The 15,475-nt window shown below is 48.7% G+C and overlaps 7 protein-coding genes across 7 annotated transcripts; 3 read left to right on the top strand and 4 right to left on the bottom strand.

Annotated features, from left to right (window-relative positions):
- Positions 1-183: 183 nt before the first annotated feature.
- Positions 184-2,604, bottom strand: F5Y00DRAFT_225827 (uncharacterized protein). Its single transcript, XM_048006225.1, has 6 exons — positions 2,503-2,604; positions 1,594-2,260; positions 1,437-1,534; positions 1,032-1,387; positions 393-974; positions 184-329 (listed from the first exon to the last, which is right to left on the bottom strand). Exons 2-5 carry the CDS (start codon positions 1,942-1,944, stop codon positions 790-792), a joined length of 990 nt encoding a protein of 329 aa, XP_047869167.1. The 5' UTR covers positions 1,945-2,260; positions 2,503-2,604; the 3' UTR covers positions 184-329; positions 393-789.
- F5Y00DRAFT_225824 (uncharacterized protein) lies at positions 2,413-4,885 on the top strand. Its single transcript, XM_048006224.1, has 3 exons — positions 2,413-2,627; positions 2,727-3,011; positions 3,070-4,885. The coding sequence occupies exons 1-3, from the start codon at positions 2,565-2,567 to the stop codon at positions 4,720-4,722; spliced, it is 2,001 nt and encodes a 666-aa protein (XP_047869166.1). The 5' UTR covers positions 2,413-2,564; the 3' UTR covers positions 4,723-4,885.
- Positions 4,886-4,936: 51 nt separating this feature from the next.
- On the bottom strand, positions 4,937-6,755 carry F5Y00DRAFT_225822 (uncharacterized protein). Its single transcript, XM_048006223.1, has 2 exons — positions 5,958-6,755; positions 4,937-5,856 (listed from the first exon to the last, which is right to left on the bottom strand). The coding sequence occupies exons 1-2, from the start codon at positions 6,365-6,367 to the stop codon at positions 5,100-5,102; spliced, it is 1,167 nt and encodes a 388-aa protein (XP_047869165.1). The 5' UTR covers positions 6,368-6,755; the 3' UTR covers positions 4,937-5,099.
- Positions 6,756-6,763: 8 nt separating this feature from the next.
- F5Y00DRAFT_225819 (FtsJ-like methyltransferase-domain-containing protein) lies at positions 6,764-8,511 on the top strand. Its single transcript, XM_048006222.1, has 7 exons — positions 6,764-7,302; positions 7,361-7,411; positions 7,463-7,489; positions 7,546-7,845; positions 7,924-8,049; positions 8,126-8,287; positions 8,342-8,511. Exons 1-7 carry the CDS (start codon positions 7,078-7,080, stop codon positions 8,414-8,416), a joined length of 966 nt encoding a protein of 321 aa, XP_047869164.1. The 5' UTR covers positions 6,764-7,077; the 3' UTR covers positions 8,417-8,511.
- Positions 8,512-8,644: 133 nt separating this feature from the next.
- On the bottom strand, positions 8,645-9,119 carry F5Y00DRAFT_271670 (uncharacterized protein; the record flags this gene model as incomplete). Its single annotated transcript, XM_048012843.1, has 2 exons — positions 8,645-8,880; positions 8,930-9,119. 2 exons carry the CDS (start codon positions 9,117-9,119, stop codon positions 8,765-8,767), a joined length of 306 nt encoding a protein of 101 aa, XP_047869163.1. The 3' UTR covers positions 8,645-8,764.
- Positions 9,120-9,702: 583 nt separating this feature from the next.
- On the top strand, positions 9,703-12,068 carry F5Y00DRAFT_271668 (MFS general substrate transporter; the record flags this gene model as incomplete). The annotated part of the gene is made up of 4 exons (XM_048012842.1): positions 9,703-10,001; positions 10,061-10,802; positions 10,857-11,189; positions 11,250-12,068. The coding sequence occupies 4 exons, from the start codon at positions 9,703-9,705 to the stop codon at positions 12,066-12,068; spliced, it is 2,193 nt and encodes a 730-aa protein (XP_047869162.1).
- A 356-nt stretch (positions 12,069-12,424) lies between these two features.
- F5Y00DRAFT_225817 (acyl-CoA dehydrogenase NM domain-like protein) lies at positions 12,425-14,694 on the bottom strand. Its single transcript, XM_048006221.1, has 3 exons — positions 13,241-14,694; positions 13,024-13,167; positions 12,425-12,944 (listed from the first exon to the last, which is right to left on the bottom strand). Exons 1-3 carry the CDS (start codon positions 14,328-14,330, stop codon positions 12,643-12,645), a joined length of 1,536 nt encoding a protein of 511 aa, XP_047869161.1. The 5' UTR covers positions 14,331-14,694; the 3' UTR covers positions 12,425-12,642.
- Between the last annotated feature and the right edge of the window lie 781 nt (positions 14,695-15,475).

Genomic DNA, 15,475 nt, shown 5'->3' with positions numbered 1-15,475 from the left:
GTATCAATGGCCCCCCTGATATCCCCCGGCTGCAATGTGACTTACTAGAATGCTCTCCACTAGATGTGGGGGTGCATTAGGCAGCTGACCACCCCGTCCTTTAATATTTCAGTATGTACATGTCCTAAATAAACTTGTCATTTGTGCCGTGTCTGCATCGCCTGTTTTGCCTTTTTTACCACGCTTCGCTCTTAAACTTTAAACTAGGCATCAATGACTTACACGGTCAGTAAGATAACGAATTACTCATCATCCAACCGTGATTCTGTAAAATACAAGTTTCGTATATTTTATTATAGAAATGAGCTACGACAATAACAGCTATTGTAAGTATAATAGGTACTCGGACTAATAATTGCCCTTGTCTTTGATAGCTAACAGTGAATAAGGTACCTAAGGTAAGCTGAATAAAGCTGAGCCTTAAGGGTCCTCTTGGCAATCAAGTGGCTCAAGCCTCCCCAATTCAAATCTAAGTCGAGAACTCACTCTACCGATTTTAATTCTTTAATTCTTTAATGAGCACACTTTCTTCGACATAGAAAGCATAGCGGCCACAATATGGTCTGGAATTCTAGTTTGAAACATAGCACGGTGATCGTATAAATGTTAGCTAGGTATTCATTCGTTTCATTTCGGTCTGAGTCTTTAACTTTTAAGGATTCCCTACTGAATCCCATAATTTACACACACTAGGCGGGTAGATTTATACTGCATGGTAATGACCGTCTCCTTTTCTGTCGAACTGAGTCGACCCCTCTTCACTCTTAATAGGTACTATTGCGTGGACCTTCACATGAATGGTGGAAGCTTGATGGGGTAGCCGCCATTCTTAATCCGAAAGACAGAGAGTAGGAAGCTGTACATAAGGACCATAATAACACCCCAAACAACAACAGTGAGTTGCTGGATCTTTGGGTCTCGAGTCCTCGGTGCTTTGACGGCTAGGGAGATTGTAGCAAAAGATAATACACCATCTGGTCACGTTAGCAAGTCGACAGCAACGCCAAGTCAATATACTCCGCAATACTTACATATGAAAGCAACAATTTGTGTTTCGAGTCCAAATTGGCTTTGGAATCCGGCAGCGAAGTAGTTGATGCCGCCACGTCCATCGCCGGCGACATATGGTACCTTTCGAATCTGGTTGAACATGTGACCACTGGTGAACATAAGAATGCCGATCAAGCTCAGGCCTGCCCAGACGTTTCGATTCTGAATGACGGGCAATATATACGGCCAAGCGTTGAAAACAACGCCAATAACGCCTAGGCTACTGACGATTGTTACGATCCACCCGATGTAATTAATTGGCCGGCTCACCGGCGGGTGAGGACGATCAGGGAGATGGCGAGCAAGCCATTCGTGAACTTTCTCAGCAGTTTGAGGCCTGTAAACATGTTAGAGCGGAGTGGTCATACATCAGCAAAGTTACCTACCCAGTGAAATCATAGCGAATAGCTTCGACAGTAGGGACAGCATGTGTACCAGTCGTGGGCTGGAAAAGGAGAAGTACAGGTGCTGATTGAAGGCCGAGCTATATTTGTGTAATGGTCAGCCCCCAGAATTACACATGGTCGTTGCAAGGTCACATACAGATATGAAAGTATCCCTTCCGTTGGAGAAGTCAAGGGTACCGAAGATCAAACGAGATTCGCCATCTTTATCACCCTTGGTCCAACTCTTTGCTAGCACCTCCCACTCGGGTTGGAAGTCTGTGCAGAGCTGACAACCAAAGCGCGCATCTAAAGCAGTCAAGAGTACGGCAACCGAATAGTCCCGCGGAACTGATGTGAGCTTTTTGTAGGACGAGTCAGCAAGCTTCAATGGGGAAGAAGCTTGAGCTTTAGCATGGAATTCACTGAATCGATCGACTGAGGATGATTGCTTGGCAGCGAGCGACCCGAAAGGAAGGGTGACCGAGAAGAGGAGAGATAGCCAGCGCATTTTGACGATATTCTTCTGAAGACCTCATAAAGGAGAGACGGTCTGGTTTTGAGAAGGTCGTGCTTACGCACACTTGACGATTGGGAATAATGTCGACGTTAGGTACCAGATACGCCAGGTATACGCTAGGTCACCAACTGGAAGCTTTGGAGTTCAAAAAGGTGTCCTCAATTGGAGTTTGGAGCTCGATTAGAGGTACGTAAGTACATATGCTCTGTTCTTAGTAACAAATACGAATCGATAAGGACGAGTTAGGGAATCAAATGCAGGGGCCGCGCGTATGTCGAACAAAAGCTGCATCATCAATGTACATGGGTAGGTACGTACATGCCCAGATCCGTATTGATACGGGCCGACGTAGACCCGTACCCTAATCCTATTTCAGCACTTTGTTGACTTCCGAAACTTCCAAGGTTGCCAACCAAACACGTCCATTCGTTGCTCCTCTACTACGTAGTACCTCCGTCACCTCACCTCCTCTTTCGTATTCAAGATAGAACACCCCTCCCATCAGCGCTACATATATCCCCAAGATACTAATAATTAGATCTTGCTAGGACATTGGCTTAATTTACTCTTCAAATTTGATTTTCTTTAGACACCAAAACGCGTCTACCTAAATGGGTAGGCTTGTTAAGGCTACAATGGGTAGTGAGGTGAAAGTAAACATGGACACCGACAAGGTATTCTAACCCCTCAACTCTAAATATATCCCAGCGTTCAACCCTATTAGTTATCTGGCTGTTGTGTCGACTGTTTCTGACTTCCATTACTTCAATCAGCGGCGAGAACAACTTCATGACCTTGAGTTAAAGCACCAGATAAACAATAGCAATGTCGAACTCTCAGTCAAAGACGAAGATGTTCGTCGGTTAAGAGTCCGGATACTAGTGCTACGAGACGAGAACACAACATTGCGTGATCAAATAGCTCATAACAACGATGCAAACACCAAACTCTCGGCCCAATGCGATGATCTGAGTGCTCAGATTGAAGCTAAGATGGACGTAATTCGCTCTCAGGAAAAGCAATTACGGAAACAAGAACGAGAGTACTCGAATTTGAAGGTAAATAAATGCACGAATTCTAATAATGAATTGACCCAGTACTAATCTTGGGTTATAGGCCGAGCTCCAAGCAATGAATAATGCAACACAAGATTCAGCCAATGTGCTCGCTGAGAAACTATCTCTAAGTCGAGAGTTAGCTATTCTAAAACCCGAGATTGAACACCTCCGATCACAAGTAAATCACCAGCAAGCAACGCTGGCTGAGAAGCTAGCACTAGAGCGACAAGTTACTACTCTTGAGGTAGAACTTGCGAATGAAAAGAAGGCAACCAAAAGAGTAATGCAGAAACGTGAAAGCAACGACCGGGTCGAGGATGAGCTCCGCCAAAAGCTACGCGAAACGGAGAAGAAATTAACTGCCGAGAAGGCGGAGCGTGAGCGACTTGAAGATCAGCTTGAGCAAGAAAAACGGACACATCAAATTTCCTTGCAGGAACAAGATAGTACTCGAGAGCTGGAAGCTGACCTTCGAAAGAAGCTCCAGGAAGCCCAGCGGCAGCTAAGACAGGAGAAAGACGACCGGGAAAGGTTAGAAGAAGAGCTGCAGAATACTAAACTTGCGGCAAAAAAGACACAGAAGAACAACTCAAAGAGCAATGTAGAGGACGAATTACGCTCCCAAGTTGAGGAACTTGAAGCGAATCTCGAGTCCCAACGGAAGGAGAGCGCTAGGATTCGCCGAGAGAGTCAGGAATTAGTATCTGAAGCCAGTGCGCGAAGTGACCAGCTGGAAAAGAAAGTTGAAAAATTCAAGACGAAACTACGCGAGACTCAGGAACAGCTCAAGCAATGTCAGGCGGATTTACGAAAGGCACAACAATCGCGCCCTGCAATCTCGGACGACACCGCCAAAGCTAACGGGCGACCACAGGCTTTCCGTAAGAGAAAAGCCCAAGACATGGCTGCGGATGAATTCACCCAGATTGAAATCCAAACACCAGGAGCCGATGATACCACAAAAGGGCGGCGCGCGTTCAAGAAGCGAGGTATAGAGCCTACTCTTGTAGGCGAGAAATCGATGTTCTCCATTACCCCCTTCTTAAACCGCACCAAGAGTATCATCGAAGATACTCCTAAGACCGACGAAGGAACGCCAAATGCTTCAGTCACTGTTACGACCGAACCAGAAGCCGCCGAACCCACGACAGTGGCATCTGAAGGCACAGCGGCAAAAGTGGCTCGGGAAGAAACGACGTCTCCAGCCCCTGCCGAAAGCGAGAAGCCACAGCCAAGCACCAAGTCTCGTGGCAGACCTAAAAAGGTTCTCGGTGAAGCCCCATCTGCGAAGAAAAATGCACAGCCTATTTCGAAGAAGTCCGTCAAGACCAAGAGTAGTCTTGAGAAGGTAGTGGAAGAATCTGATGAGAAGGCGCAAGAGAACCAGCGCGATGCCATAGAACCCGCAGAGAAGACAACAACTGTTAAGTTCAATTTTAGTCTCCCGCAGGAGGAAAACACGTCATCCGGCGTGAATGGCGATCTACCGAAGAAGAAGAAGCGCAAGGTCTTGGGCTCAACCAAGACGCTATTTGACGAAGAGGAGGGAGAAGCACCGTCGACCAGGAAGCCGAGCAAAGTCCAGCTGGGTGGAAAGAGGGCACTAAGCAAAGCCGTTCTTGGTGTGCAGAAAAGTGCATTTGCCGGTGCAACTTCATTCTCGCCTTTGAAGAGGGATCGTAGAGGAGTCGGTGCCAGTTTCCTGGCATAACGTACGGGTCCTAGGTTTAGAGTAACGGAATTTCAAACTGGCAACGGGAGGGAATCAAGTCTGCATTTGCCGGCGTTATAAATTGTTCGCATCATGGCTTGGCGTTTGGCAATGGTTATAGGGATAGGTTTACGGTTGCATCATTAGGTCAATATGAATACACTTATTCTAAGAATAAGTAACATGCACTTCCCCATGAGAAACATTATATTGAGGGTAGACATTCATTTTCGTGAAACTCGATTGCACATAGCGGCATAAGTCGTGAGAATTAAGAAGCAGCCTGATTTACAAATCCGACGCCACAGTCGATTTTTTTTTCGGAAGACATTGATAGGCTGATAGGTAGGTACGGTAGATATAACCCTCTATTCTATCTACGCGGCCTTCGACTTCTTCCAGGTTCCCTTAACGCCGCTCTCGATCATGACGAGTCTATCCTCCCTCCAGTTCCAAACTGAAACGATCGCAGTACCCGGGCCGGCTACAAGCGTAACAAATACAATGCCTAGTGCTGTCTTGATTAAGTCCATGGTAGTAGGTTTGCTGAGTATCCGCAGGACATCGTAAACGGCGAGCCAGCACCAGAACAGCGTGGAGCCGAACGCACCGATGAAGTCGATCTGGAAAATGTAGTGCAGTCCCAAGCCCATGCTGTCTTTCCAAGTAGTTCTATTCGGCAGGAACACATAGCTGAGCGAAAGCCTCGGATCGTTCGACGTGAGACAGGCGTAAAGCGTGCCAACGTGCGCAACTGTTGTTACAAGCCCGACGATCAGGTACACCCGCTTGAGGTGCTTGACATCACCATTCTTGGCGACCGATGTTGGCGATGAAGATCCTAGGAAAGAGAAAATCGGGACTAACACGATGGCGTAAATAGGGGCGGGCTGCCAGAATGCCGTCAGGTACTGCACCGTCTTGACGTCTGTCCACAGGTGGTACATGGCGACCGTCGGGATAAGGTATCCAATGATAATAGCCGGGAGCAGCGACGCCGCATGGCCAGCGGATAACTCTCGGCCCTGGAAGTAGTATCCATCCCGTCGAGACGTCACCACGTATGCTAAGTAATACAGAGGCGCGATTACGGCTGCACCAAGGACCTGGTATAGAAACGAAGTAATCCCAATACTAACCCCGATCTCCGTAAGCAAAGCCCGATATATCACTCACAATAACAGCAGTAAACGAAAAGGGGGGATGAACAGAAGAAACCACAGGTAACAACTTACAAACTGACAGCCGTCCAAGCATTCCGTCTGCGACTAGCCTCCACACCCCAGACACACACGACAGCAACCCATTCGAATAAGAAATACTCCTGCAGGGTATACGCACCGACGTCCCAGCGCGCGGTGCCCTCGAGGAACGCAATGACGAGGTACCTGGCGAGCTCATCAACAACCTTGATGCCCGTGTAGCTGTCCTCGACAAGGATGCCATTGTCGAAACGGCCCCCCAGCACGACGACGTCGAAGTTTGGAGGCACACCGTTTACGATGGTCTCCACGCGCATCAGCCATGTGAACAGGACGGATAGGCCCGCGAAGGCGAGTGCGAAGAGCCCGGTGAGCGGACGCCGGGTTTGGGGGACGACGACGGGCTTGGAGGGCCCGCGGGGAGGTAGGTTTGTTCGTACCATGATGAGGTTGTACTAGAGACTAGAGACGAACGGTATAATACAAAGCTAAGCTGGGGGTGTAGGCTTGCAATTATATAGGCATCTAGGAATTCCGAGGTTTTAAAACTTCGGGGTTACCTAGAGGTAGACGGGAAGCCAGCTACTAGGTTAATATATATTTGTGGACAACCCTGCTACATAGGTGGTATGTATATGCTGGAGTTCGGGTCTTTGTCGGAATCCTTCTCATTGCCAGGTGTTTTATTTTATTTTATTTTTTTTTTCCCGTAAGCTGAAATGTTAGTGGTTCTCATCACTGGAGAATTCGGGATAGAGAGCTGAAAGCCGCGGGTTAATCTACAAATGTCCATAGTTACTTTACCCATGTACTCATTTACCTCAGTTGTACATGTGTAACCTAGTTCAAATCAGACAACTTGGATTATATGTACGATTACATCAGGAGTAAGAAGATGTTTGTTTATATCTGTTAAGAGAATACATCTGTTAACCAGGTAACTGATGTCATATGTACCAATCCGAACCCGCGTTTTCGTTTTCGTATAATTGAATAACCATGGATCGCGAATTTTCCTAATTGGCAACCCATACGTAGTAAATCCTGGCACAGCATCGGTCCTTTGAGGTTACGCCGGAGTACGGGATAATTATCGTCGCCAACTAGACATGGGATAGCGCACTATCGCTGTTACCTAAAATCCAAAGCGTCAATGCAGGCGTTGGCAAGAATAGCGACGCCTCGCAATGGAAGGCTCCTAGGAGCTATAGCTACCCGATCTTCTGGAGTCCTGAGCCTCTTTGCGCAACCCGCGTCTAAGTGTATACGATGGTCCTCGTCAAACTCAAGATGGTTACAACGACAGGGGAACGACTATTACCGACGTCAGGCCCTAGTTCAGAATTATAGAGGCCGTGCTGCGTTTAAACTGCTTAGTGTGAGTTGGTGGCTCAATCTCGACGTGTATTGATCGAAGCTGACATGAGCTTCCCCAGATGGACACAAAGTACAAGTTGTTCAAAAGAGGACAGACAGTAATCGACCTAGTGAGTACCTGGTTTAGCACCCGGTGTAGCTCAGGATACTAAGTAATATAGGGATATGCACCAGGTAGCTGGTCTCAGGTAGGAAAGCTACAAATCTTTATACTACTCATCATTAGTTTGCTCATTGACTCCAGGTCGCATTGGACCGCACAAAGCCGAAAGGGCGTATTGTTGGAATCGATATCATCCCGGCGCAGCCCCCCAAGGGCGTGTCAACTATCCAAGGCGATTTCCTCTCTCCAAGTATTCAACAGCTTGTGAAGGATTACCTCATCGAATATCCGCAACGGCCGGGCTCATCTGAATCCGACGGTGAAGATTTAGAGGAGGAAGGTGTTATTATGGATAGACCAAGCTACATCGATGTCGAACGTGCTGAATCACACGAACCGGACCACGAACTATCCTCCCAGGATAGCGAGAGACTTGTTGATGTACGCATTACTCCGTTTGCTCGGGGCGTACTTACTTCTACGTGTTTGAATCCGCAAGGCTGACTCTGCAACTAACAGGTAGTTTTAAGCGACATGTCAGAACCTTGGCCACAAACCAGCGGATTTTCGATCAGGACGTTAACCCACGCGTATAGGATGATGAACACGAGTGGTATGCGCTTCCGAGACCACGCAGGTAGCATGGTGAGTTTATATTCTTCCCTGCATTCCATTATGTGACATCCGTTTTTTGTGAGTGGATATTCACCGAGATTCCTAGGACCTCTGCCATGCAGCTCTACAATTCGCAAGCGACACACTCAAGGCTGACGGTCATTTCGTCTGTAAATTCTACCAAGGCTCCGAAGACAAGGAACTTGAGAAGAAGCTCAGGAAAATGTTCCACAAGGTCCATCGCGAGAAGCCGGATTCGTCAAGAGATGTATGTTCTCCATACCTAGTGTATACTTGCTCTTGATGCTAATAAGTTGCATAGGAATCGCCTGAGATGTATTTTGTTGCTCTGCGCAGGAAAGGCGACGTTACGCTCTCTAGTATCGAAGGCCATTAGACGGCCGAAGCTGGGATCGTTGTATATATATAATACGTGTATTATCTATGTATCAAGTTTAAGTTGCTCACATAACTATAGGCAATATTCTAAGGACTTTCACGTAAACACTGTTTGCTCGGCATTTATTGTTCACGGTGTTGTCTTTGGGGCTTCTTCTTATGCTGTCATAAAGGGGTACTTAAATGTGGCATTTTAGCTAACTAAAGGACAGTGACTCCAAGAAGACTAAGAGGTCCCAATATAGGATGGCGAGTGACCTTTGTCGATCCTTTTCCGAGAATACCATCCTCACATCACAACATCCACTATTCTCGTTCCTCGAACTATGCCAGAGCTTACCCCTATCTAGCAGCAGAACCCGGGGATGTTTCCCATATCCTGCCCGTAAGTTACATTTCCCGGAGGCAAGCAGAGCGAAGCGCTTGCATTGGTTTCTATCACGTTCACGCCGAAGAACGTCCCTTCTGGCGTTAATTAAGAAGTAAACTCCATAGTGGCTTCGAAACATACCATTAATGCACTGGCAGACTGCCCTGTCAACGCAGCAATGCGGATCCTCGAATGGAAAGCACTCAATACCGGCCGCGAATGCGGCTGTGATATTAGGGAATGGCGACCTCGGGAATTTTACAGGTGGTCTCGCAAGCGCAACGCCAAAAGTTGAAGCTGTAACCATACTCAAGAGAGTGAACGGAACCATCTTGATTCCTTGTGATTTTTGAATCGGACGAATTGTCGAAGCGAGAGTTTTTTCTTCTTCTTTTTTCTTGCTGAACTATGCGAGCGGTAGGATTACTAGGAAAATAGTCTTTTCGAGTCTAGGAATATTTCTACGAGAAGCGACTGCTAATGTCATACGTCACACAACTGCGTCCCCTCGGTCTTTCCAGGACAAGATTGCGGGACCATAGGAAAGCGGCTGTAACTAGGGAAGCTGCTTTATACCTAGATCTCATCCCACCCTCGCTTACCAAAGTTTTTCACGGAAAGAGAGAAAGGTGAGACTGCCCTTGAAGTTCCTTGAAGTTTACTGAGGGTGGAAGTCGTATCCAGGCCTCGACGTCTTACCTGCGAACGTCTATCCAAGGTAGGTATTATGTATTCTCATACTATTTCCAGAAGATGCCCGTCTTTTACCAATGACACTCTACTTCATACTAACTCTGTACAAACACCAAACTTCAATTCTTTCGTTTTTAAGCGTTTCTTTCGTTGCCACTCTCTTTGGTTTAATTTCTTGCTCTCGCTGGCCTTTTGTTGGTTATACCCTCAAACTATTGGAAATGTCTCTCGAAAAACACGCCTGGGGCTTTGATCCCGAATCCCAGGCGGCGTCCCCTGATGACCTACACGAGATCTGTCTGGATGATGACAACAAGGAACCCCGTGCCCCTTTACCGGCGGGAAGCCGACCTGAGTGTCTCAAGAATGCCGTCCACGAATGTGTGTTTGTTGCCCTTGTCGCCTTTGCTGCAGCCACACCCGTCTTCCTCCAGCGTTCTGTCGTTGTTGTAGCAGGGCCTATATCCGGAGCCCTGCAAATGACGCCGGCTCAGATTGCGTGGGCTACCGCAAGTTCGGGGTATTTCAACTCCTAGCTTAGTATTGATTAATTATGGCATTTGACTTACTGACTCGCAGTTTAACAACGGGCGCATTCTTGCTTCCATTCGGCTACATCGCCGATACTTGCCCCATTTTACCCCGGAAGACTCTTCTAATACTCAGCTTGGTGGTGTTCTGCCTGCTTGTCTCATGTACATCCTTCTCGCGGACCGGGATCGTGCTTGATATCATATCCGGCTTGACAGGTATCGCTTGTGCGGCAAACGTTCCTATTGCCGTTGGCATATTAAGTCTTGTCTACCCAACGCCATCACGCCGCAAGAATATAGTATTTTCTTCTTTCTTGATGGGCACACCTGCTGCGACGATCATCGGTGGTCTCGGTTCCGGTGCCTTGGCTCTTGAAGTCAGTTGGAAGGCCCCGTTCATAGCCTTGGCCGTACTGTATGCGGCGGTCTCAGGCCTCGCTTGCGTATTTGTCCCGAATGTCTCGGAACCCGAAGCCGAGAAGGAAACCGAGGTTCGTATCATTGCTGAGCCGGAAGCTTTTCCTATACTGTCGATCGAAGCACCCAAAGAGAAATCTAAACTCTTGCAATTTGACTGGCTAGGGTTATTTCTACTTGTCGCGGGTCTTCTCCTTTTCACTATTGCGTTATCCATCGGCCCGCAAGGCCCGGAGCCATGGAAGACACCGACAGTTATCCTACTCTTGACTTTGGGTGTACTGTCTCTTGGATGTTTCCTCCTTTGGGAAAATATTACGAAAACGCCTATGATACCCCCGTCAATTTGGGAAAACCTGACGATAACTTTGGTAAAGTCTACCTGAAACTGGGTAGCTATAAGACATTACTAACGTAGCGTGAAGGTGATCATCTGCACTTTGGCTGCTGCTATGTCTTTCTACTCTCAGCTGTTTTGGGTTTCTTTATTTATGCAAGATCTGGGAGGTCTGAAGCCGTTCGAGGTTGCCGTAAGGTTGGTACCTCAGGCTCTTGTGGGCTTGGTACTCAGCCCTCTTGTTGGTCTGATTATGCATAGAGTCCCTGGGACCGTGTTGTTAGCTGTGGCCGCTACTTCACTCGTTATTAGCAATGTACTTCTCATATTCTTACGTCAGGGAAGCAATTACTTGACCTGGATATTCCCGTCAGTCATGTTAAGTACTGTTGGAATGGATTGGATTATGAATGTTGGGTCGGTGAGTAGCTCCGTATACAGCTCCAAAACTACCTAGGCATATTATCTAACATCGTTACAGCTTTATATCTTATCATCCCTCCCACTAAAACATCACTCTGTTGGTGCTTCTCTACTCCAAACGACGAGCCGCCTCGGAGTTCCTCTCGGTATGGGAGTTACTACTGCAATATGGTCGTCGTATGATGGAGAATGGCAGGATGCCTACCCGGAACTGGCATATACCAATACTTTTATGGCTACCACGGCGTTTGCCGGAATTTCTCTCGTATTAGTGCCATTCATCCGCATCGGAAGGCAGGGTCATTCAGAACACCAACCATTAGAGGATAATAGTAATGAGCCGAAACCGAGCACTTCGGTTCCTCCCCAACCACCTACCCCGCCTCGAAACCCCCGAAATGAGAACGGAAATCGTCCAAGCAAGCGGTGGTCCCCCGTTGATACGTTAGCTGCATCAGTCACTAGCGAAAGACAACATACAACAGCTCCATCAGTGTCATCGCAATCGTCACGTAAGAGTGAAGACACATCGAACACCAACAAGACATCCAGAACAACCATTCGTCGCGGGTGTAGCCCATCCGAAAGAGTTGTCTGGGTTGTCTGTGAAGAATGTGGCACGACCAAGCGTCACAACCAACCACGTACCACCGTGGGCGACCCAGCTCGTTACTTCAACGATCCCGCATTTGGCAACACGACCAAGGATATCAACCAAACAAATCCCTACGGCGCCAACAGCAGTAACGGTAGCAAGAATCATCATCATCTTTCCCAGCTTCCGCTTCCGAGGCCGTATGGCGGACGTCGTCGTCAACCACTTATGAACCGCCAGATCTTAACACATCAGATGTTGACTCAGGGCTTCCAGCCTTGAAAGCGCTGGGGTAGAAAAATAAACTGCGTAGGGTCGGTTTTTGAATTTACTCCTGGAAATGGCTTGTGTCCACTGGAATAGAAGGGGCCTTTTTTTCTTTTCCAATTAATGAGTTGGGGTGCTTGAGGACGATATTCATAGTAGGTTTTTGATTGGGTTTAAGGACCTCTTTGGACCTTTCTTGGGAGACAGCTATTATACCCGGGGACTTATCCTTCACCTAGATGAAGCAACTAACGCGGCATGGAAAAGGATATGAAGCCTGTTCTTAAATCCCTTGTGTGTAAAATCAAAACGCATATATATGTAGCCTAGCGCCTCGCCATATTACGATAATAATTAATGCATTCTGAGGCTACAGTCAGATACACCCTGATTATCTTCATAATTAAATTTGCTCATTTAAATTTACCCTAACGCCGCGACTTATGCTGCAGCACTGTCCCATGTCTTTCCGTAGTAGTATCACATGCGTGCCTAGCTGCTTATATATACAATTGTAAGATGCCCATGTTCGATAGCACATAATCAGAATTTATAGATATCCCGAACAAATCCACATACGCTCGTCAGCCTATAACTTGGCATTGGGCATCTGGCGCATAGCTTGGCGGACACCCAGGTCAGCAAGGACCTCCTCGGCGCCGCCTAGAATAGCGTCGAACTTGTAGGTGCGGTGGAACATCTCGACGACGCGACCCATGCCGGATTGCGTCAGACCGCGGCCGCCGAAGATCTGGACGGATTCGTCGGCGATCTCGTGCGCGGCTCGGGTGATGCTCATCTTCAGCAGGCCGATGGGACCGCCGAGGTGCTGCGATTGCTGCTTGTAGGGCATGTTGCACATTTGGTAGGTGATGGTTTCGAGCCAGGCCTCTGGAAAAGGAAGGGGGTTAGTTAGTGAGATGGGAGAGGGGAGGGGGGAAGAGAGAGCGGGGTTAGGGAGGGTACGTACGGTTCGACTCGACGAGCGCAATCATCTTGGCGAGCTTCTGTCGGATCACGGGTTGCTCGATTAGCCGCTTGCCAAAGACGATGCGCTGGTGCGACCACTTGAGACACTCTTCTACGATGGTTCTGCACATCCGGATCCCGGCGCCTAGTCAGAGGGGCGCGTTAGTACGGTTTTAGGGGGGGGGGACGCAAAGAATTTAGGGGGGCGGACTACTCACAGGCCATGGTCCATCGCTCGTGGTTGAAGTTGCTGAGGATGACGTAGATACCCTTGTTCTCCTCGCCGAGGAGGTTCTCGACGGGAACCTTGACGTTGTCGAAGGTGATATAGGCGGTGCCGGCAGCAGTCGAGTACGAGGTCTTGATGGGCTTGGTCTCGACGCCCTCGCCGCGCTCGATCAGCAGGACGCTCAGGCCCTTGTCGGTCTTGACGCCGGTGACGAAGTAGTCGCAGAAAACGCCGTTGGTGATCCACTTCTTGGTGCCGTTGACGATGTAGTGCTTGCCGTCGGGGGTCTTGGTGGCGGTGGTGCGCAGGCCGGCGACGTCGGACCCGGCGAAGGCCTCGGTGATGGCGAGGCACATGTACTTCTTGCCGCCGAGGACCTCGTCCATGATGGCCTTGCGCCGCTGCGCGTCCCGCATGAAGTTCATGATGCAGGGGAGTCCGATGACCATGCCGGCTAGCTGTCCGTCTTGGAAGCCGCGCGCGTTGGACCGCACGCCTTCTTGCGACATGATCAGGTCGTGGAAGTAGTCGAATTCCTCGCCCTTGACTGCCCCGTCCATCAGGTTTACGCCGTGCAGGTGCTTCCCCGGCCCCAGCCGCATGTGCAGGATGCCCTTCTCCGCCATGCGGTCGACTAGCTCCTGGCTAATGTACTTGCCGTCGGCCTCGCGGGCCTGGGCCTCGGGGGTGATGTAAGTGTCGTTGAAGATGCGCATGGCCTTGCGCAGGCGGTGGTGGCTCTCGTTGTAGTACGGGCTCTTGAACTGGGGCGTGAGCCACAGGGGCTCGGCGTAGGGGACGGTGCTGATGTCGCCGGGCTTGGGGGTGACGACCTGGGGCTTCTCGCCCTCGAGGGTGCCGATGCATAGGTCCTCGTACTTGGTGAGGACCTCGTGACGGTGGAGGTTGTAGAAGGCGACGGTGGCGTCTTGGCCGGCAACCTGTCGGAGGACGGACTCGCCGCCGGGGTGGGCGTCGACAAAGTCGGATACGTCGTAGACTTTGCTGTCGATTACGAACCACACCGAGTCTTCGGTGTTATGCTTGGCCACCTCATCGCGGGTGAACGTCTTGGACATGGTAGCGGCGGATACGTACGGAAAAGTCGTTACGAAGGAAGGGGAGAATAGGTAGAAAGAAACCTCTAAGAATGGAAAGGAACGGAGATCAATTGATGATGATGATGCTATTCTTACAATACACGAAGCTCCGACGACAATACATACAACTTCAACAAGAATGAATTTAGCATTTTGAAAAAGGAAAGAATGGATGGCTCTTTGTCCTCTTGTTTTGACGTCAGCTTGGGGAGAACGGCGTGGTGGATCCGGGGAAAGCGATGCCTCGGCTCGGGCTCAGGTGAAGAACATGGGGTGCATAAGTGGCATCCGTCGTATGTAATAAAGATTTAATCGCTTTTGATTGGCCACTTCGGCCGCGACCCTACCGTTTACGGCTGCTGGACCGCGGATAGCTTCTGATAAGCTTAGGCGTTGCATGTGCCTAGAGTGATAGCGAGGGTTATTTGAGGGGGACTTCGGTTCGTTGTGGGCGAATAGTAGGAATGCGATTAGTCACTATAGTTTAGGTACCTACATGGTTTGAATTAAACTACTTTGACATTTGTATAGTTTTGTTTTTCATTGTCTCTGAAATATAGATTAGACTCAATGGGATTTTTCATAGTTATATGTTATATGCTCGAAAGTTCAAGCTGCGACTTAAAATTATACGAGCAATGGCCAACCCAACTTCCCTTAAAAGAGTGCAAACTACCTCCTAGGTAGACATATTTCCTCCTATATAATGTTTCTCCAAGGTTATCAGAGAAATTTATATGCAGGATATCACTTGGTTCTATAAGAGAGGCCCCTCTCTCCACTTCGACCAATCAGATACTCTACAATTAAATACTACCATGTCTAGTTCGCACTTTAGGAGATAGTAGAAGCCGAACCTATACCACCGGCTCATTCCGAATAGGCCCAGTTTCGCCGTCTTGTCGACTATAAATGGCCTTTAAGTCCGTTGTGCCGGTTGATGCGGATATAGTCGTGCTCGGCTTTAGATCAACGTATAATAGTTAAAATCCGCTGCAGAGAAGAGCTCGGAGCGACGAAACCGCCCAATGAGACCGATGAGTTTTCCCGCTAACTCCAGTAATCCAAACTATCTAGATGAAGGCACGCAGCTTTTATAGCGAGGGGGCGGAGATTACAGCACG

Source organism: Daldinia vernicosa, assembly GCF_022497035.1.
Source record: "Daldinia vernicosa strain CBS 139.73 unplaced genomic scaffold F5Y00scaffold_4, whole genome shotgun sequence".
NCBI classification, from domain to species: domain Eukaryota; kingdom Fungi; phylum Ascomycota; class Sordariomycetes; order Xylariales; family Hypoxylaceae; genus Daldinia; species Daldinia vernicosa.
Note: the sequence above shows the minus strand (reverse complement) of the source record. Positions and strands in the feature narration are given on the sequence as shown.

What these genes read in the sequence shown, in the direction of transcription:
- F5Y00DRAFT_225827 (XM_048006225.1), bottom strand. Translation starts at nt 1,944, where the DNA reads ATGCGCTGGCTATCTCTCCTCTTCTCGGTCACCCTTCCTTTCGGGTCG. An exon ending in GAAGGGATACTTTCATATCT is followed by an intron (nt 1,535 to 1,593) that starts GTATGTGACCTT and finishes ACACAAATATAG; the next exon opens with CTCGGCCTTCAATCAGCACC. An exon ending in ATTCGCTATGATTTCACTGG is followed by an intron (nt 1,388 to 1,436) that starts GTAGGTAACTTT and finishes ACATGTTTACAG; the next exon opens with GCCTCAAACTGCTGAGAAAG.
- F5Y00DRAFT_225824 (XM_048006224.1), top strand. Translation starts at nt 2,565, where the DNA reads ATGGGTAGGCTTGTTAAGGCTACAATGGGTAGTGAGGTGAAAGTAAAC. An exon ending in TAAACATGGACACCGACAAG is followed by an intron (nt 2,628 to 2,726) that starts GTATTCTAACCC and finishes TACTTCAATCAG; the next exon opens with CGGCGAGAACAACTTCATGA. An exon ending in GAGAGTACTCGAATTTGAAG is followed by an intron (nt 3,012 to 3,069) that starts GTAAATAAATGC and finishes CTTGGGTTATAG; the next exon opens with GCCGAGCTCCAAGCAATGAA.
- F5Y00DRAFT_225822 (XM_048006223.1), bottom strand. Translation starts at nt 6,367, where the DNA reads ATGGTACGAACAAACCTACCTCCCCGCGGGCCCTCCAAGCCCGTCGTC. An exon ending in GCTTGGACGGCTGTCAGTTT is followed by an intron (nt 5,857 to 5,957) that starts GTAAGTTGTTAC and finishes GATCGGGGTTAG; the next exon opens with TATTGGGATTACTTCGTTTC.
- F5Y00DRAFT_225819 (XM_048006222.1), top strand. Translation starts at nt 7,078, where the DNA reads ATGCAGGCGTTGGCAAGAATAGCGACGCCTCGCAATGGAAGGCTCCTA. An exon ending in GACAGACAGTAATCGACCTA is followed by an intron (nt 7,412 to 7,462) that starts GTGAGTACCTGG and finishes TAAGTAATATAG; the next exon opens with GGATATGCACCAGGTAGCTG. An exon ending in CACCAGGTAGCTGGTCTCAG is followed by an intron (nt 7,490 to 7,545) that starts GTAGGAAAGCTA and finishes CATTGACTCCAG; the next exon opens with GTCGCATTGGACCGCACAAA.
- F5Y00DRAFT_225817 (XM_048006221.1), bottom strand. Translation starts at nt 14,330, where the DNA reads ATGTCCAAGACGTTCACCCGCGATGAGGTGGCCAAGCATAACACCGAA. An exon ending in CGAGCGATGGACCATGGCCT is followed by an intron (nt 13,168 to 13,240) that starts GTGAGTAGTCCG and finishes CCCTCTGACTAG; the next exon opens with GCGCCGGGATCCGGATGTGC. An exon ending in TGCGCTCGTCGAGTCGAACC is followed by an intron (nt 12,945 to 13,023) that starts GTACGTACCCTC and finishes TTCCTTTTCCAG; the next exon opens with AGGCCTGGCTCGAAACCATC.